At 51.4% G+C, this 17,530-nt stretch overlaps 1 protein-coding gene across 1 annotated transcript in view; it reads right to left on the minus strand.

Annotated features, from left to right (window-relative positions):
- Positions 1–17,530, minus strand: part of COL23A1 (collagen type XXIII alpha 1 chain) — a 348,083-nt gene that overhangs the window by 64,499 nt on the left and 266,054 nt on the right. Inside the window, exon 3 of the mRNA XM_030808513.1 lies at positions 6,893–6,937. Coding sequence (XP_030664373.1) covers positions 6,893–6,937 — 45 coding nt within the window. The remainder of the gene's footprint in view (positions 1–6,892; positions 6,938–17,530) is intronic.

Here is a 17,530-nt window from a genome sequence, read left to right on the forward strand (position 1 = left end):
TTTGTTTTTTTAAGGTTGCTAGTGATGTACCTTTCTTTCAGCCCTGATTTTGGTAATTTGAGACTCCACTGTTTTTCTTGGTCAGTCTAGTTAAAGGTTTGTCAGTTTTGTTGATCTTCTCAAAGAATCAACTTTTGGTTTTGTTGATTTTCTCTACTGTTTTTCTATTTTCCATTTCATTTCTTTCTACCCTGATTTTATGATTGTTTTTCTGTTGCTTGCTTTGGGTTAAGTTTGCTCTTATTTTTCTAGTTTCTTTTATTTTTTAATTTTTATTTATTTATTTGAGACCGAGACTGGCTCTGTCACCCAGGCTGGAGTGCAGTGGCACGATCTCAGCTCTTACTGCAACCTCTGCCTCCGGGGTTCAAGCGATTCTCCTGCCTCAGCCTCCCGAGTAGCTGGGATTACAGGCGTGCACCACCACACCCAGCTAATTTTTGTATTATTAGTAGAGGGGGGTTTCACCATGTTGACCAGGTTGGTCTAGAACTCCTGACCTCAGATGATCCGCCCGCCTCGGCCTCCCAAAGTGCTGGGATTGCAGGCATAAGCCACTGTGCCTGGCTACTCTCCTTCAATTTTCTTTTTTCTTTTCTTTTTTTTTTTTTTTGAGATGGAGTCTTGCTCTGTTGCCCAGGCTGGAGTGCAGTGGTGCGATCTCGGCTCACTGCAACCTCCGCCCCTCCAGGTTTAAGCAATTCTCTGCCTCAGCCTCCGGAGTAGCTGGGATTACAGGCGTGTGCATGCCACCATGCCCAGCTAATTTTTTGTATTTTTTTTGTTTTTTTTTTTTTTAGTAGAGACCATCTTGGCCAGGCTGGTCTTGAACTCCTGACCTTGTGATCCACCCGCCTCGGCCTCCCAAAGTGCTGGCATTACAGGCATGAGCCACCACGCCCAGCCTCAATTTTCAAAGATAGTTTTGCCAGGTATAGATTTCTTTGTTGATAGTTTTTTTCCTTTTGTCACTTATTGAATATGTCATCCTACTGCTGTTTGGGTTTCATGGTTTCTGATGAGAAACCAGCTGTTAATATTATTGAGCATCCCTTTTCTGTGATACTCTATTTCTCTCATGATGCTTTCAAGATTCTTTTTTTCTTTTGAGACAGAGTCTCACTGTGTTGTCCAGGCTGGAGTGCAGTGGCATGATCTTGGCTCACTATAACTTCTGCCTCTCAGGTTCAAGAGATTCAAGCAATTCTCGTGCCTCAGCCTCCTGAGTAGCTGGGACTACAGGCACGTGCCACCATGCCTGGCTGGCTTTTGTATTTTATTATTATTTTTTTTTTAGTAGAGACGGGATTTCACCATGTTGGCCAGGCTGGTCTTGAACTCCTGATCTCATGTGATCTTCCTGCCTTGGCCTCCCAAAGTGCTGGGATTACAAGCGTGAGCCACCATGCCTGGCCAAGATTCATTTTTTTTGCTTTTAGCAATGCAACTATGATGTGCTTAGGTTTGTATCTCTTTGAGTTTATCATCCTTGGAGTTTGCTGAGCTTCTTAGATGTGTAGATTAATGGTTTTCTTCAAAATTAAGAAGATTTGGCAATTTTTTTCAAATATTCCTTTGTTTCTTTCTCTCTCTTCTCTCCTTCTGGGACTATCATTATGTGTGTTGGGACACTTGATAGTGTCTTTGAGGCTATGTTCATTTTCCTTCATTCTTTTCTCCTTCTGTTCCTTAGGCTGGATAATGTCAATTGACCTATGTGCAAGTTTGCTGATTCTTTCTTCTGTCGGCCCAAATCTACTGTTGAAGCTCTCTACTGAATTTTTCATTTCAGTTATGGTACTTTGCACCTCCAGAATTTTTATTTGATTCTTTTAAAAATACTTTTTATCTGTTTATTGATATTCTCCATTTAGAGGGACATGATTCTCATGCTTTCCTTTATTTCTTCAAACATGGTTTCCTGTAGTTTTTTGAACATATGTATAATAACCAATACTACATCTCTGTCTAGCAAGTACATCTGCGTTTCCTCAGGGATCGTTTCTATGGACTGTACTTTTTCCTTTTTTACTGCCCTACTTTCCTGTCTTCTAATTTTTTTTTGTTAAAAATTGGACATTTAAACTAATCTAATGTGGCTACTCCGGAAATCAGATCCCTCTTCTCCTTTCCAGGATTTGTTGTTGTTGCTGTTTATTGTTGTTGCTCTCCGTTGAGGGCCTTTCCTGGACTAATTCTTTAAAGTGTTTCTTTTTTGTCATGTGCAGCTACTGAATTCTCTGCTTGTTTAGCTTAGTCGTCAGGTTAGACAGAGATTTCCTTGAATGCCTTGATCCAAAGTCTCCCACTCTGTGCCGGTGGGCTCTCTGTGCACTAGAGCCCAGCTTCAATGCTGCACCTCTGTGTGCGCTGGAGCCAGCTTCAACGCTCCGCCTCTGTGTGCGCTGGAACACAGCTTCAGTGCTCCGCCTCTGTGTGCGCTGGAACACAGCTTCAATGCTGCGCCTCTGTGTGCGCTGGAACACAGCTTCAGTGCTCCGCCTCTGTGTGCGCTGGAACGCAGTTTCCGTGCTGCGCCTCTGTGTGCGCTGGAACACAGCTTCAATGCTCCACCACATTACAACTCTGCCTTTGTCTTCATTTCCCGCTTGAACAATCTCAAGGTCAGCCAGAGGTGAGAGACTGGGGCTCTAAGACAGGTTTTTAATGGACATGTACATAGCCCTGCACATGCATGTGCCTTCCAGATACCCTAGAAAAAGCTGGAGCTTTTCAAAGCTCCTTTGAACATCTCATTCCCTATATTTTCATTGTAAGTTTTCAAGTCATCCACTGGTGTTATCACCTCAAGCAGCTTCAATGTTCAAAAATTGCTGCTTATTATTTTTGTTAAGCATCCTGGGGACAGGGCTTTTCCTTCTAAGCAAGGCTGTGCATAGGTCACTTAAAGACAAGCCTTGGGTATGGTGCTTTTCCATGGAGCTGCCAGACAAGTCACATAGTGACAGTTCTCTGGGGATGAGCATTTGCAAGCTTCAAACCTGTTCTGCTTCCTCCAGTGGCTGCCAGTTTTCACAAGTACTGTGGCTGTGACACTGCTGTTTTTTTTGTTTTTTTTTTTCCCCTGACAGAGTCTAGCTCTGTTGCCCAGGCTGGAGTGCAGTGGTGCAGTCTCAGCTCACTGCAACCTCTGCCTCCTGGGTTCAAGCGATTCTTGTGCCTCAACCTCTTTGTAGCTGGGACTACAGGTATGCACCACCATGCCTGGCTAATTTTTGTATTTTTAGTAGAGATGGGGTTTCACCATGTTGGCCAGGCTGGTCTCAAACTCCTGGTCTACCCGCCTTGGCCTCCCAAAGTGCTGGGATTTCATGTGTGCGCCATGCACGGTTTTTAAAGCTGGTTTTTAAGGCTACCATGAGCTTGAGAGAGGAGAAAATTAAAATGCTACAAATCTTACTGTTCTTATTAATAGCAAGATTCAGATATTTCCTGAATAAACATTTCTTGGGCTGTGGCAAAACTTTTGTTCGTTTCCAGAGTTCTGAAAAGGTCAGTCTTCCCCCTTGTTTTTGCTCCTTTATGGAGGAGATCTTCAGAGGTCCTCACTCCACAATTCCAGAAGTACTTCTTCCACCGGATTTTTAGAAAGAGTTTCTCGGGGTCAGGGCAGATAAAAGACTCTAGCACGGAAACTATTGCCTGAAGGCTAGCAGCTGCGGAGACCTGGTAAGTGCCTCCGTTTCTCTCTGCAGGTTTGTGTAGGCACTGGCCAAGCAGTCTCCTAACTGTGTTCTTCATTTGCCTGCAAGGGCCTCTTTCTCTCTCCCTTCTCTCCTCCTTCCCATCAATAAGCATTTATGGACCATCTCCTGAGTGGGGGCCTAGCCCAGCCCCTGCCCTGAGGAGCCCATGCTTTGGTGGAGAAGCAGGACAACTCTGCAGACCAGGCCAACACCCCAGGGGTGGGAAGCGCTGAGATGGAGGGAGGTGTCTAGGGCTGCGAAAGCAGGGGAGAGTGATGGTCACTCTTGGGGATAGGAGGGTCTGGGAGGAGAGAGGATCCTGCCCAAGGCCCTTAGAAAGAAAGAGGACCCCAGAGTACAGGCACAGTTCTGGGATTCTCCAGCCAAGAAGCCAGCCAGGGGAAGGTGGAAAATCCATTCCATTTCAGATAGAGACACAGAAACACTGCAGGACTGTGGGGCTCCTACTGGGAGCTAGGGAGGCTCCTGCCCTGAAGGTGGGCAGGATCACCCTACCTGCAGGTCTGCAGCGGCCTCAGGAAGGCATCCCAGCCAGGCACTGCCCTACCCGAAAGAGCCTTTCTCTGTGGGTGCGGTGGCTCACGCCTACAATCCCAGCGCTTTGGGAGGCCAAGGCAGGCGGATCACTTGAGGCCAGGAGTTCGAGACCAGCCTGGCCAACATGGTGAAATCCCCCCTTCTCGACTAAAAATACAAAAATTAGCTGGGCGTGGTGACGTGTGCCTGTAATCCAGCTACCGAGGTGGCTGAGGCACGAGAATTGCTTGAATCTGGGAAGCAGAGGCTGCTGTGAGCTGAGATTGTGCCACTGCACTCCAGCCTGAGTGACAGAGCGACTCTGTCTCAAAAAAAAAAAAAAAAGTCTTTCTCCCAAGGGATGCAGGAAAAAGGCCTCCTTATACAAGGGAAGGCATGAAAGCCAGGATGTACATATGTGTGTAACTATCTAGAAATAAACTCAAGGCCCAGCCAAGGCCAATCAGAGAGGCACATCTGTTCTGTGCAGCTCACTCTGTTTTTGGAGAGGCAGACAATTGGGACACCGCACTGGAAAAACAACGAGGCGGAGGGATCCTGCCCACCCCTTGGCCAGCAGCTGGCCTCTGGCAAGGTACTGTACCCCTTGGAGCCTCAGTTTCCTCATCAGCAAGTGGGTATAATAACATATTCTTATCTTGCAGTGCTCTGAGGATCGCATGAGATAAAGGACTTGAAAGAACCCAGCACAGGGCCAGGGACCCAGTGAGTCTGTCTTTCCTTGACTTTGAGGTTGTTTTAAACTTGAGTCATAAGTTAAATGGATTTTGGAGTAAGCTGAATAATATCATACTTTGTCCTAAAAAAATGACTCTGTGTTCATCTCCTTCCAAAAAGCATGTCAGGAACTTACAATAAAAGGCAATAAAACCCTTTACAAGGGTAGAAAATAAGAACTGAGTAATAAAGTGTGTATTTGGCAGGGTCTGGGGTGATTACACACAGAAGCCAGGCTAAAGGAAGCTCCAGCCATTGAACTCAAAACAGGTTTCAGCTTCCAGAAGTCAAGGCAGAAAGAGACAGGAAGGGTGCTTCTTGCCGGTGAGCGCTAAGGAGTGTATCTGGAGGGTCTCTGCGTAAGGAATTCGATGCTGCAAACCCAGTGGAACAAGGAGGCAGAAAGCCTGCGCCCAGCTCCAGGGAGAAGAGTCTGAGGCCTGGAGAGAAGCTGCCACTGCCTCCCCTTCCTCTTGGTGGTGAGCCGGCCTGGCTTTGTCACCACGGCCACCTTGTGAAGTTGCGTAGGGGCTGGGCATTCATTTGTTTGCTGTTCTGTGCATTTACATGCCTGGGGGCTGCCCGTGCTGAATGTGGGGCGATATCTCTTGGACAAAACCATTAGAGGCTTTTTTGGAGGAGAAGCTTGAGCTAGGCTTGAAGGACAAAGGGTAATGATCTTGGGATGGGAGTCCAGGTAGAGGAGGCGATGTTCTGGGTGCGGGAAGACATAAGAGTGAAGGCTCAGAAGCTGGAAGGCCCTGGACATCCACAGTGAGGCTGGAGGTGGGGACATGGCGTAGGGGGTGATGAGAGCTGCAGGAGGCCACGGCAGTGAGAAGAGAGAAGAGGACACGGGTCCGAGACCTGGAGGAGGAGGCTCATGGGGACTTGGCGTAGGCAGGGAAGGGATTGAGGATGCAGCCAGGTGTCTACACAGGGCAGCAGGTGGCTAGATGCCTCCTCCCTGCGATGGGGAAGCCCAGGGAAGAAAGCTGGGGAGATGCTGGCTTCGGCAGGGCAATGTCCAACCTGGGGGACCTGGAGGAGAGGATGTGGCTGGAGGCAGGGAGAGGACATGGTCAGCATCACAGGAGTGGGAGACTGTGGGAGAGAGGAGAGGAGAGGGCTAAGGGAGATTCATTCATGGGGCAGGTGGGTCCTATAAGAATGGCAAAGGAGCCAGGGTCACAGATGAGGGAGGAAGCGCAGCTGAGACAGCTGGGACTGCCCGGCATGGGGGAGCGGCCAAGGGTGGGGAGTCAAGAAAGAGAAAGGCAGCAAAGCATCCAGTGTGGCCATCAGAGGTCAGCGTGACTTTAGCCAAGACGATGTCAGAGGGGCTTAGGGAAGAGTCCCTGGGCGAAGGGGGCAATCTGCTGGGGACTGGGTAGAGGGAGTTCTGGCTGAAGCAGAGACAGCAGGAAGGAAGGGTGGTGAATACAGGTGCCTCTGTGGGCTGCAGGGAAGGGAGGTGGGGGAGTCTCCTCCTGGCGGCTCTGCCAAGGAAGGACAGGCCACGTCTGGGGAGGGATGAAACTCACAGGAGAACCTGGTTGTGCTGAAGGACCCATGGGGGAGGGCGTGGCTGGCGGAGTCATCACCTTCTGCCTCAGAGAGAGGGGGCTGCTCTGGAGTGGGAGACTAGGGGCCAACAATGAGATTCAGGGGATGGCTGGGGGCAGAGGGGACAGTTCTGGACTTGTGAATGCCAAGAAGCCCAGGAAAGGCAGTACCGGGTGCTGCGGCCTCAGGAAACAGCAGCTGGACTTGGAAGGGGGAGGAGCACCTGGCCCTGGGCCAAGGCATGACTCAGGGTGGGGAGCAGGTGGTCAGGCCCTGCAGCCAGAGCCTGGGGCCATGGTGGCTTCCAAGCCTTGTCTTAGGAGCTGAGAAAACCTGGGACTCACCAGGGTCGCCTCTTCTCCCAGGCTTGCCGCGCCGTCCAGGGGGCCCTAGACAGGAAAACAAGAATGCATTCATTGAGAAGGGAAGCCAGTGGACTTGGCTGCGTGGGGTATGCCCCACCCACCGACCCATCCGCTCACAACAGCTTTCTGGGAGTGGCCTGCCCGAGGGGGTCTGCTGGCTGTGAAGGGGAGATGAGTGGGGAGAAACCCCTTCCTTCTGCCACTACCTCGCCTGTTCCGCCAACCCCCCTCCCCAGGTGGCCGCATCCCTCATGCCCCACGCACCCATTCTGTCATTCAATCATTGGCTCACTTAGTCATTCCTAAGCCCTCCCCTAATCACAAAGATTCCCACGGGAGGCTCCTGAGGCAGACGCGTTTGCAGCTGAGAAACTTCAGACTTAGAAGTAAGGGTGGGTTATCTTAGGAAAGCCCTGACAAATGCTTCTTCATATTCACTAAAGTAAAACAACAAAGCCAACACAACGAAGAGGCCGTCACGGCCCCCGCAGTGCCCAAATTCAGTCGTGACAGGCACTACGCGATCCGCCTGCAGTCTCCACCACCAGCTGGGGCCTCCAGCTCCTCCTACCCCAGAGCCAGGGAGCTGCTCAGCCGCCTTCTGGGCTTCCTGTCCACATTTGTCCTCCATCTGCGCACTGTAAGCCCTTCTGAATTTATGGTGCAGACCCCCCCACCTCTGCCTCTGGCCCTCTGCCCACGTCAGACCCTGAGACCAGGGTGACCTCAACGCTGAAGGAGACGCTTTGGCTCTGGCTGTGGGAGCAGAGGTCTGAGGCCTCCCTCTCCCTCCCCTCACCTCTGTGGCGCTCACTGCCATCCTTCCTGGTGCCCCTTCTCACCCCTGTTTCAGTGAAGTTGGGTGCAGGTACAAGATTGCAATGTGTAAATGGCATTTGATACGTCTTGCTCACCCACTGCATGCCAGGCTCTGGGCTGGGCCTGGAGGCGACAGTGGGACAGGTTGTGACCCTATGACAAGGCACTGCCCTTCCTGCAAAAGCCAACCTCAAACCCCCTCAAGAATTTCCAGAACAACCACGAAGGAGATGCAGGAGACTGGCCCCGATCGCGTCTGTGGCAGGATGGAAAAATGAGTGTGGGTGTGTGTGTGTCTGTGTGCATGTGTCTGTGTGTGTCTCTATGTATGTGTTTGTGTGCATGTGTACATCTGTGTCTGTGTCTGTGTTTCTGTGTGTGTGTCTGTGTATGTCTGTTTGTGTCTGCGTGTCTTGTGGGAGGTGCTTCCCAACTTTTGTTAAGGGAAGGGGAGGAGGGAGGGCCAGTCTCTCTCTGAGAAACAGCGACAGGGAAGAGATCCCTTCAGGTGAAGAGGGGCCCTCAGTGCTACGCGACACGCCAAAAGCTTTGCAGGTCCAGGGATGAGGCGAGAATGAATTTCTTGCCAGCCTCAGTGACGGGGGACTTCAGGTGAGGATGGTTAAACAAAACTTAAAAATGAAAAACATGTTACTTCTTGCTCCCCTGAGTTTTAAGGGCAAAAGCGCATGCCAGGGATGTAGCCCTTGGTTTTCTCCCATCCTGGACACAGACCCTGAATTTGGGGTTTATGCTGGAATTGCCAGGGGCTGTGTTGAGCTAGTGAGGCTAGGATTCTGGGACCCTCAGAACAGACAACAGCTCCTCATACTGTGTGGGTTTACAGCTTATGAGGCACCTCCAGGCCCACGCTTCCTGCGACACCCACACTGTACAGCCAATTACCTTCCTATCTCCACGTGCTTGTCCCACCAGCATCTCAGACCCGTTGTGGCCCAAACACCTGCCTTGGTCTCCTCCCCAGTGCCCTGTGCGGGGCTGATGGTGACTGGGAACCTCTGGAGCCAGTCACACCGGATGACTGGCCCTGGTTATTAACTAAGCCCCAGGTTTGGGGGGCAGGTCAGCACCTTTGGGGACCCTTTCCTCCTCTCTGGGCCTGTTTTCAACGAGAGCAAGGTGTGGGAACGGGAACCCCCCGGCACACGCAGCACCATGTTCCTCTGGCTGCAGGAGGAAGAAGGCCCAGTGGCCACCCACAAAGCTTCGGGGCTCTTGCCAGGCCTCAGGTTGTGCTCGGCTCAGCGAAGCTGCTGGCCCTGGGCCCTGGGCAGAGTGTGGGGGCATGGCAGGAAAGGGGCCATGAGTGGGGGAAGTAGCCAGACCCTGCTAGATCCGAAGCACTGCAGCACTGTGCTTTCCTGATGGGAATCACTGGGTATGACCAGGAAGCTCTCCGTCTGGGTAACTGAAGCCAGATGAGGACATTTGCCTGCGTTGGGGCGGCTGAACTAATGGATTTGTCTGGTGGCTCTCCTGGGTGGCATGGTTAGGCAGAGGCTGATGGGGAGGGGTGCTGGCAGGGTGGGTGGCTGCCCAGGCAGGGTAGGGTGCCTGCCTCCCAGGCTCACTGGGTAATGTTCCCTGCAGGCCTGGAGCTGGGCAGGACTGGGGTGTTGCTGAGCATACAGGGCCTGTGAGCCACAGGCCAGGCAGGCTGGATGTGACTGAAAGGGCCCTCGTGGAGGGAGAGAATGAAGCTGGTCTTGCACACCCCTGAGGGCTGATCCTAACCAGGCACAGTGCTAGGCACGCCATGTGACCATCTTGCAGATGGACAAGCGGTCTACCCTTTATTCTGAGCTCTGTACCTAAATGTCTAACTCCACTGGGAGGTACCACTTCCAAACTCAAGCTCACCTCCCAACTTCCCACGTGCCCCCTGCCTCCCTTGTTACTTACCTGCAGGTCCCAGCAGCACCCAAGCAGTCATGCCAGAGACCCCCCACCGGGCATCGTCCTGCCCCAGAGACCCCCCCCGCATCGTCCTGCCCCAGAGACACCCCCCGGGCATCATCCTGCCCCAGCCCCCAACCTAGACCCCTTCCTTCTAGGCATCAGGCGAACGCTGCCCCCGCGCTCGGTCCCCCACTCTGCCACTCGCTCTTTCTGCCGTGCTCGATTCTCCCTCCTGGCGCAAAGGAGCTCCTGCAGTATGTACTCTGCATCTCAGGCAGCTCTGTGTCCCCAACTCCCACCGCAGGACAGGACCAAGTGATGTTTGTTCAGGGGAGGAAGGAGAGAGGGAGAGAGAGAGAGAGGGAGGGAGAGAGGGAGGGAGGGAGGGAGGGTGGGAGGGAGAAGGGGACAGGCAGGGAGGCCTCAGGTCTCCTCACTGCTTCTGGGATTCCCCTGAAAAGACTGCAAGTCCAGCAAGCTCCAGGGCTTAGGAGAGACACAGGGCCACCTGGTCTGATGTGACGTGCCAGTGAGATAGGGAGTGCCTTCCACCCTTCCTTTCCTGGACTGTGAGAAGACAGGCGGTGAGGCCCTGGGAGAGGGCAAATGTGCGGGAGCGGGGCTCCCTGCTGACTGTGGGCTCCCACTCCACTGCTTTCACCAACAGAGAGGCCAGGCGGGCCTGGAGACTGGATTGCAGGAGCCGCAGGAGTGGGGGCAGGACAGATGGCCTTTCCTGAGTCTCTGGACTATCAGGTGCTGAGAGCCCACCATGGGCAGTGACCTGGGTTCAGCATCTACTGGGTGTCAAGCCAGCTGCTCACCCAGTGAGCATGAACTTGGGACCCTTTTCCTCCAGGACTCCCTGTGCCCACCCAGCAGGCTCACCTTCTGCCTCGCCAGTCCTCTGAAGAAGGTGCCAGTGTTCCCTGTACAGATGAGAACTCTGGGGCTAAGCCAGGTGAAGGGGCCCACCTAAGGCTGTGTTGCTAGAGCCTCCTGGAGCCCTTCACAGTCTGTGGCTCCCAAGTGCAAGGACAGTTGTGCCCCATATGCTGAGCCACCAGGCAGGTGGCCTTGGCGACCAGGGAGGCCGTTCCCCTGGGGCTGTGGTCCTTTTGCCGGGGCTGGCTGTGCCCCAGGGCATCTGGGCCTGGTGTGGAGCAGATTGCCCCGGCCCCTGGGAGAGCAGGGCCAGCTTGGCTGCAGCTAAGACCTGGCTCCAACAAGCAAAACCAGGCCTTTGGCCAGGTGGTTGGCCTCAGAGTTTTCCCATGTTTCTTGTTTTTCTTCTTTTCTACAAGCAGAAGAACCTTTCCTGCTGCTGCCTGAGACTCAGACACTCAAGAAGGCACCGGGAGTCTGTCTTGATTGATCTGCTCATGTGGAGAAGGGGAAACTGAGGCTTCAAGGGATAGGACAGGTCTTGCCCAAGGATGCTGCTGGAAAACTTGTCCCAGCTGGAGGGTCTGGTGCTGAAAACCACCTTGGGCTGGGAGAAGGCCACTGTTCCCCACTCTGCATGGGACCCACACGGCTCTGAGCTAGGGGCTGGCTGCTGGGGAACGACAGTATTTCACCGTGGGTGCCAGCACAGTGGCATCTGCAAAACTTCCTTTCAGGGGCTGGGGCGAGGGGTGTGCCAGAGCAGGAGGGGAAGAATGTGACTGGTGGGGAAGCTGTGTCTTCTGAGCACCTTACTCAACCTCACTGAACCTCAGAGTTTCCAGCTCGGGAGGATAGAGGTTTGGGAGTGGTGGCAGCTAGACCTGCCTTGCGGAATCATGAACCAGATGAGCTGGCAGCAGACACACCAGCCTGGGGTACAAAAGGGGTGCTTCTTTGGGACCCCAAGAAATAACTGGCTGCAGGGGCCTCTGGGCCATCACAATGCAGGGCTTTAATGTAAGTGGGTTCTTTCCCTTGTGTGTGTGTGTGTGTGTGTGTGTGTGTGTGTGTGTGTGTGTCAGGGTCTCACTCTGTCACCCAGGCTGTAGTGGCGTGATCACAGTTCACTGCAGCTTCAAACGTCTGGGCTCGAGCGATCATCCCACCACGGCCTCCCAAAGTGTTGGGATTACAGGCCTGAGCCACCGCATAACTGTTTTTTTTGTTTGTTTGTTTTTGAGACGGAGTCTCGCTCTGTTGCCCAGGCTGGAGTGCAGTGGTGTGATCTCGGCTCACCACAACCTCTGCCTCCCAGGTTCAAGCGACTCCTCTGCCTCAGCCTCCCGAGCTGCTGGGACCACAGGCACGTGCCACCACGCCTGGCTAATTTTTGTATTTTTAGTAGGGACCGGGTTTCACCATGTTGGCCAGGCTGGTCTCGAACTCCTGACCTCAGGTGATCCACCCGCCTCGGCCTCCCACAGTGCTGGGATTACAGGCGTGAGCCATGGCGCGCAGCCCGCATAACTGGTTCTTATGAGTCCCCAGGTGGGTGAAGCTGGAGACACAGTGACTCCACCTCAGCAATGCTGCAGGCAAGTTCGAGGTGCAGAGGCTGAAGGAGCCCTTGACTGCACCTAGAGCAAAGTGCAAGGGCAGCCCCGTGGGAAGCCGGGAGCTTTTCCGTGTCCCTAATCACTGCCTGTCTGTGAACCTGGGGATGAGAACGCAGAGGCTGAGCTCTCTGGGCATGAGGTTTCTCAATGAAATTTCGGGGTACCAGGTCTAGCACAGGCCAGCGAGGGCTCCAGCTCATTGCCCAGTGACTCTGGATGTCCGAGAGCAGCATTAGCACAGCAAACAACTCCAGGGAGGCCTACGGCTTTCTCAGCACTGTTCGAGGCCAGACAAAATGAAACCATTTCTAACTCAGAAAAATCTCATCTCTGGTTGGGGTGGAGAACTCACGCCACTGATCAACTCCAAAGGGGGGCCTCGAACCCCAACAGGCTTCCTCTGAGGCCTGAGCAGCAAGGATGTGGCTCTCTAAGTGGTTCCCCCGCCCAGCCCTCCAGGCACCTCCCTCCCCGGGGACGTCTCCTCCAGCAACGACTGTCTTATCAAGGTCCCTTCATAAGCCTGCAGCCACCCGGCCTCAGCCGCACTGGGGACAGCCTGCCCAGGCCTCTCCCTCTCGCCCTACTGGCCTGGCTGCTTCCTGTGGGCTCCTGACTGGTTGCTCCGCCCTCAGTCCAACCCTGGTCCTCCCTTCGGCCGGCCCCTGAGAACAGGGGATCCATGGAATCCACACAACAGTCTGTAAAGTGCTTTCGTTTCTCTCTACTCTTTTCTTCCTACAGATCAGGGGAACTGAGGCCCAGAGAAGTCAAGAATTACTACCAGGCACAACAGCCAAAAGGTAGAAGCAACCCAAACGTCTACGGACAGAAGAATGAGCAAACAAAACGTGCACCGATACAGCGGAATGTGAGTCAGCCCGGGAGAGGAAGGAGTTCCTGGCGCACGCTGCAGTACGATGGGCCTGGAGGACGTCACGCGACGGGAAGTAAGCCAGATACAGAAAGACAAATACGGAATGATTCCACTTCTGGAGGATCCTGCAGTCGCCAGATTCACAGGGGCAGAAGGTGGAATGGTGGGTGCCGTCGGTGGGCTGGGCTAGGGGAGGCGAGACTGGGAAGGCGGTGTTTAGTGGGCCCAGAGACTCCATTTTGCAACATGAAAAGAGTTCTGGAGAGGGATGGTAGTGGTGACGGTTGCGTGACAATGTGAACATACTTAATGCCGCTCAAGTGTACGCTTAAGGATGGTTAAGATGGGAAGTGTTATGGTATGTGTACTTTATCGCAATTAAAGAAAACAAAACGAACACCCCAGGGGTCTCAGCTACCCCTGAGCGAGGCTGTGAGCCAGGTCGTCCTGATGGAGACTGTGTGGATGCTGCTGGCAGCCACACAGCCACAGCAGTGTCCCGTGTGTGGAGCCCGGCACTGTGGAGTCACAGAGGGTGGCATCCCCAAGGTCACACAGTGGGGAAATGACAGAATTGGGATTGGAACCCGGGTCTGTGTGACTTCGGAGTCTGTCCCCTGACCATCTGTGTGTGATTTCCACTGTGACCATGGCCAAGTTTTTCTCATCCCACCACGTGTCAAGTGTCCCTTCAGACCTGGTCCTTCTCAGCACCACTGGAAGCCCCTTTATATGACCCTCTTCCCAGAACTTTGGGAGGAAGTGGGGTGAGATGGCCTGAACCCTCCCAGACCTTCAGTCTGGAGCTCTATGAGATTGCTGGGGCTTCAGGGCCATCAGGGGGTGCACCTTGAGCAGAGAAGGCAGGCGAGATCCCTGGATAAGAGCTTCCGAGACCAGATCACTAAAACATCTCCCCAGACCATTTCATTTGTTTTACAAGTCTCAGACCAACCTCAGAGCTGAAAACTGCCCAACAAGGGAGCATTCTCTCTGCACATTCCCAGCTTGGCCTCACAAAGTCCTCTGTCCCTTGGAGGAGTAGGTGTGTCCCGGTGGGTGTCTCTAAGGTGGGCCTGGGGACCCTAGTGCTCCTGGAGGGGACACTGAGACCCAGAGAGGCTGGCCAGCTTGCTCTGGTTCAGCCAGTGCTGCGGGCACTGTGGTCCTCTAGGAATTAAAATCACGGCCTCTTGCTCAACAAATACAGTTCATTCCAAAGCTGCTTATGTCCCCCCAGAGTCATCTTCCACCATCCATCATGCTGAACCGGGAGCCGAACAGCGCTGGGTCCTGCTGCTTATGGGAAGGTCCTGAAGCCGTCTGGAAAAAGCCAACACCACAGGCTGCCGGGGTTTTAAGGCATCGCCATGGTTCTTGTCCAGGCTGGTGACAGACCCCGACCAACCCAGTGACCAGAGCTGGTAAGTTGGCTTGGACACGGTGCCATTCGGTGGATGAATGAATAGGACCCTGTCAGGAGGGGCTGGGGTGGTGGGTGGCCCCAGTCTCACATTCACGGAGGGCCTCAAATGTGGACATTTATGTGCTCTACAAAGGAGCTGACAGCACCCGATACCAGACAGCCACAGTGGCCTCCAACAGTGTTTAATAAAAGCAAGAGCCACCAGCACCATTTATCGAGTGTCAGCTTCACACTTGGCCCCAGTCTCGAGTCTACGGTATTAACTCACATATTCCTGACCTCAAACCCACGAGGAAGGCTGTTACTGTTATCTCCATTTATAGATGAAGAAACTGAGGCACAGGGAGGTTAATGGGCTTTCTGAGGCCGTACGCTGGTAGCGGGTAGAGTCATGCAGTTCAGATTGAGAGCCATGTCCTTAAACACTGCCTGGCTCTCTCTCATTAAAGAAGATACTTATTAAAGGAGAGAGGTTAAATAGTCCACGGTTTTCATAACCTCTTCTTGGCATCTGCTATTTACTTATTATTTGAAACACCGGGAACCTCACAAAATAGAAGCTGCCCAGGATGGCTCTCAGAGGTCTGTGAATTAAATGTCTAATTACAAGGCCAATGTGGTCGGCAGCCCTGGACACCCGAGACGACTCCAGCCCCCTGCAGGCATAGCACGCCCTCCTTGTGCCATCCAAAATGCCTGCAGTTTCTGGGCTGGGTCCTCTCCCTGAGTTAGGAGCGGCTTTAGTTAAGCTTTTCCAATGGGATGAAGGAGTCCAGACCCCCGACGCATCCTGGTGACACACCAGCTGTGCTGCAGCCCCAGCACACCGTGTTCCCTGGAGCTCCAAGAGCATCTCCCCAAGGGCTCGGGTCGGAGGGCTCAGGCGAGGGGGTGCCCGGCGGGCTGGGGATGGTAGGACCTGCTGACGTGCTGAGCCCGGCGGGCCACGTGCTGGGGGCTTTGACCATTTCTTCAATCCTCTGAGTAATTCTGAGATGTACAAGATTGGCCCCATTTACAGATAAAAAACCTGAGGCCCACAGGCGAAGGGACCATCCAAGGCTCAGAGCTGGTCAGGCCAGGGCGTTTGCCTGCACCGATGATGCCCTCCTAAGTTCCTCCTTTTCAGGGAAATGACTGTGGTTTTGGCACCAGAGCTAAACATGGAATGTCCCACCCAGAGGGTGCAGCAAGAAGGAAGGGAAGGGGCAGGGCAGGGGAAGGGGACAAGGGCTGGTCACGGTCTCTGGATCAGACTGTCAGGGCTCTTGTAAGTGCCTCCAGTCAAGGGGCTGAGGGTGCCCAGGGAGGCAGAGCATCAACATTTTCTAGTAGAAGCACTGCCTTTTTTTTTTTTTTTTTTCCCACGACAAATAATCTTTTATTCATAGTCATGGTATCCTCCAGAGAAAATAAACTGATAATTGCTAATAAAAAAAAAAGCACTGTATTCCTTGATCAGCTTGATTCCTTTGATTAGATTACAACAATCTTGTAGTCTCAAATTATTACGAGGTAAACAATAGGTTTTATTCACCTACTTTTTGATGAAGCATCTCTTAGCTGAACATAAAACCCAGAGAATGTATTACTGCAGAAACTGTGTTAAATTTTTTTCTTCGGAAGATGTGTGAAGAAAAGCTAGAGAGGTACTTGTTTAAGCAGTTTAAATATAATTCTACTTAGAATCCAATTGGTCTTCACAAATGTTCATTCTAGCACTATAAACTTATGTTATATCCACTAATATACGTTTGCAATTCAATGATTCTTAGATATTTACTTCTAGATAGGAATCAATTAGATAGACCTAAAGGAGTTAGAAAGTATTCTGAAAAATAAAGAAACATATATGAAATACATCTGGATTTGTTACCTTCTTAATATAATGTAACCTGTCTAGAGATTTCCAGAATGAAAAACGTAAAGTTAGAATGACTTTCAGTACTTATTTTTAGGAAAAATAGACCTCTTATTCGTTTAATAAGAAAAGATGTATCCTATAAAATATTTATGATATACAGAGTTTTTATGAAGTTTCAATGATTAAAATTAAGCCTTGGCTGGATTTCATCAAATTCAGTGTGGAGCTTTGGAGACTCATTGAACAGTTCTTTCCTTACATCATTACCTTGCTTAGAAGTGTTTCCTACCCAGACAGAATTCCCAATGTTTTTCACTTACTGAGAGAAGTCTGTGCTTTCATGCCTTTACAAATGGAGTAAAGCATGAATACATTTTCTAGAAAGAGGGATCTTGTTTATTGGAATCAAACTATTTTAACTAGAATTATAGTAAGGAAAAATTCCAACCACAGTGATATTTAAAATGGTTTTATTCTCTCTCTTTCTTAGCTTTTATCCATCTCTTTTTGTAAGCCGTATACACTCGAACAAACTAGTAATAACAGTAAGATCTAGTTTCAGTGTAGTGGACTGCAACTTCTTTGCCAAAAAAAAATGTTGCTTGGCATTAACAGTTTTTCTATCAGATACAAAATTCTGAGTGAGATACATCACTAGAGAGTATCCAAGTTCTTCCACTCTGGTCGGCTTGTTCTATGGAGTGAGACTGATACTACTGCTTATCTCATAGTTTTGTTATGATAGTTAATATTTATTAAAAAACTCAGACTAATGTTTGACACACGGTAAATACTGAAGACATGCTTACAGAATAAATACATTCATTCATAAATAAGTCAATCTCTGTTCTAGGCATGCCATATTAATTACAATCTATCTACATGCTAGAGTTTGTGATATTCTCTCTGCCTGGTTCCCCACCTCTCATTCTATTTATTTAAATCCTATTATTCTTCAAGGACTGTGCAGATCCCACCTTTCTAAGCCCTTCAGGACAGACAACTCTGGACTCTACTAACCTCATGTTTCTCCTTCACTTGTTTGCACTTATGCACAAATATACTGTTTGCTTTATTTAGCCTTTACCGTTGGTTGTTAACCAGGCAAGGACATTAGAATTCCCTGGGTTGCTTTTCTACAATGTATATCCCTAGGCCAAACTCCTAGAATTGTTAGATTCAGTGAGTCCTGCCTGGCACCAAAACA

Source organism: Nomascus leucogenys, unplaced genomic scaffold (assembly GCF_006542625.1).
Source record: "Nomascus leucogenys isolate Asia unplaced genomic scaffold, Asia_NLE_v1 Super-Scaffold_3019, whole genome shotgun sequence".
NCBI lineage: Eukaryota > Metazoa > Chordata > Mammalia > Primates > Hylobatidae > Nomascus > Nomascus leucogenys.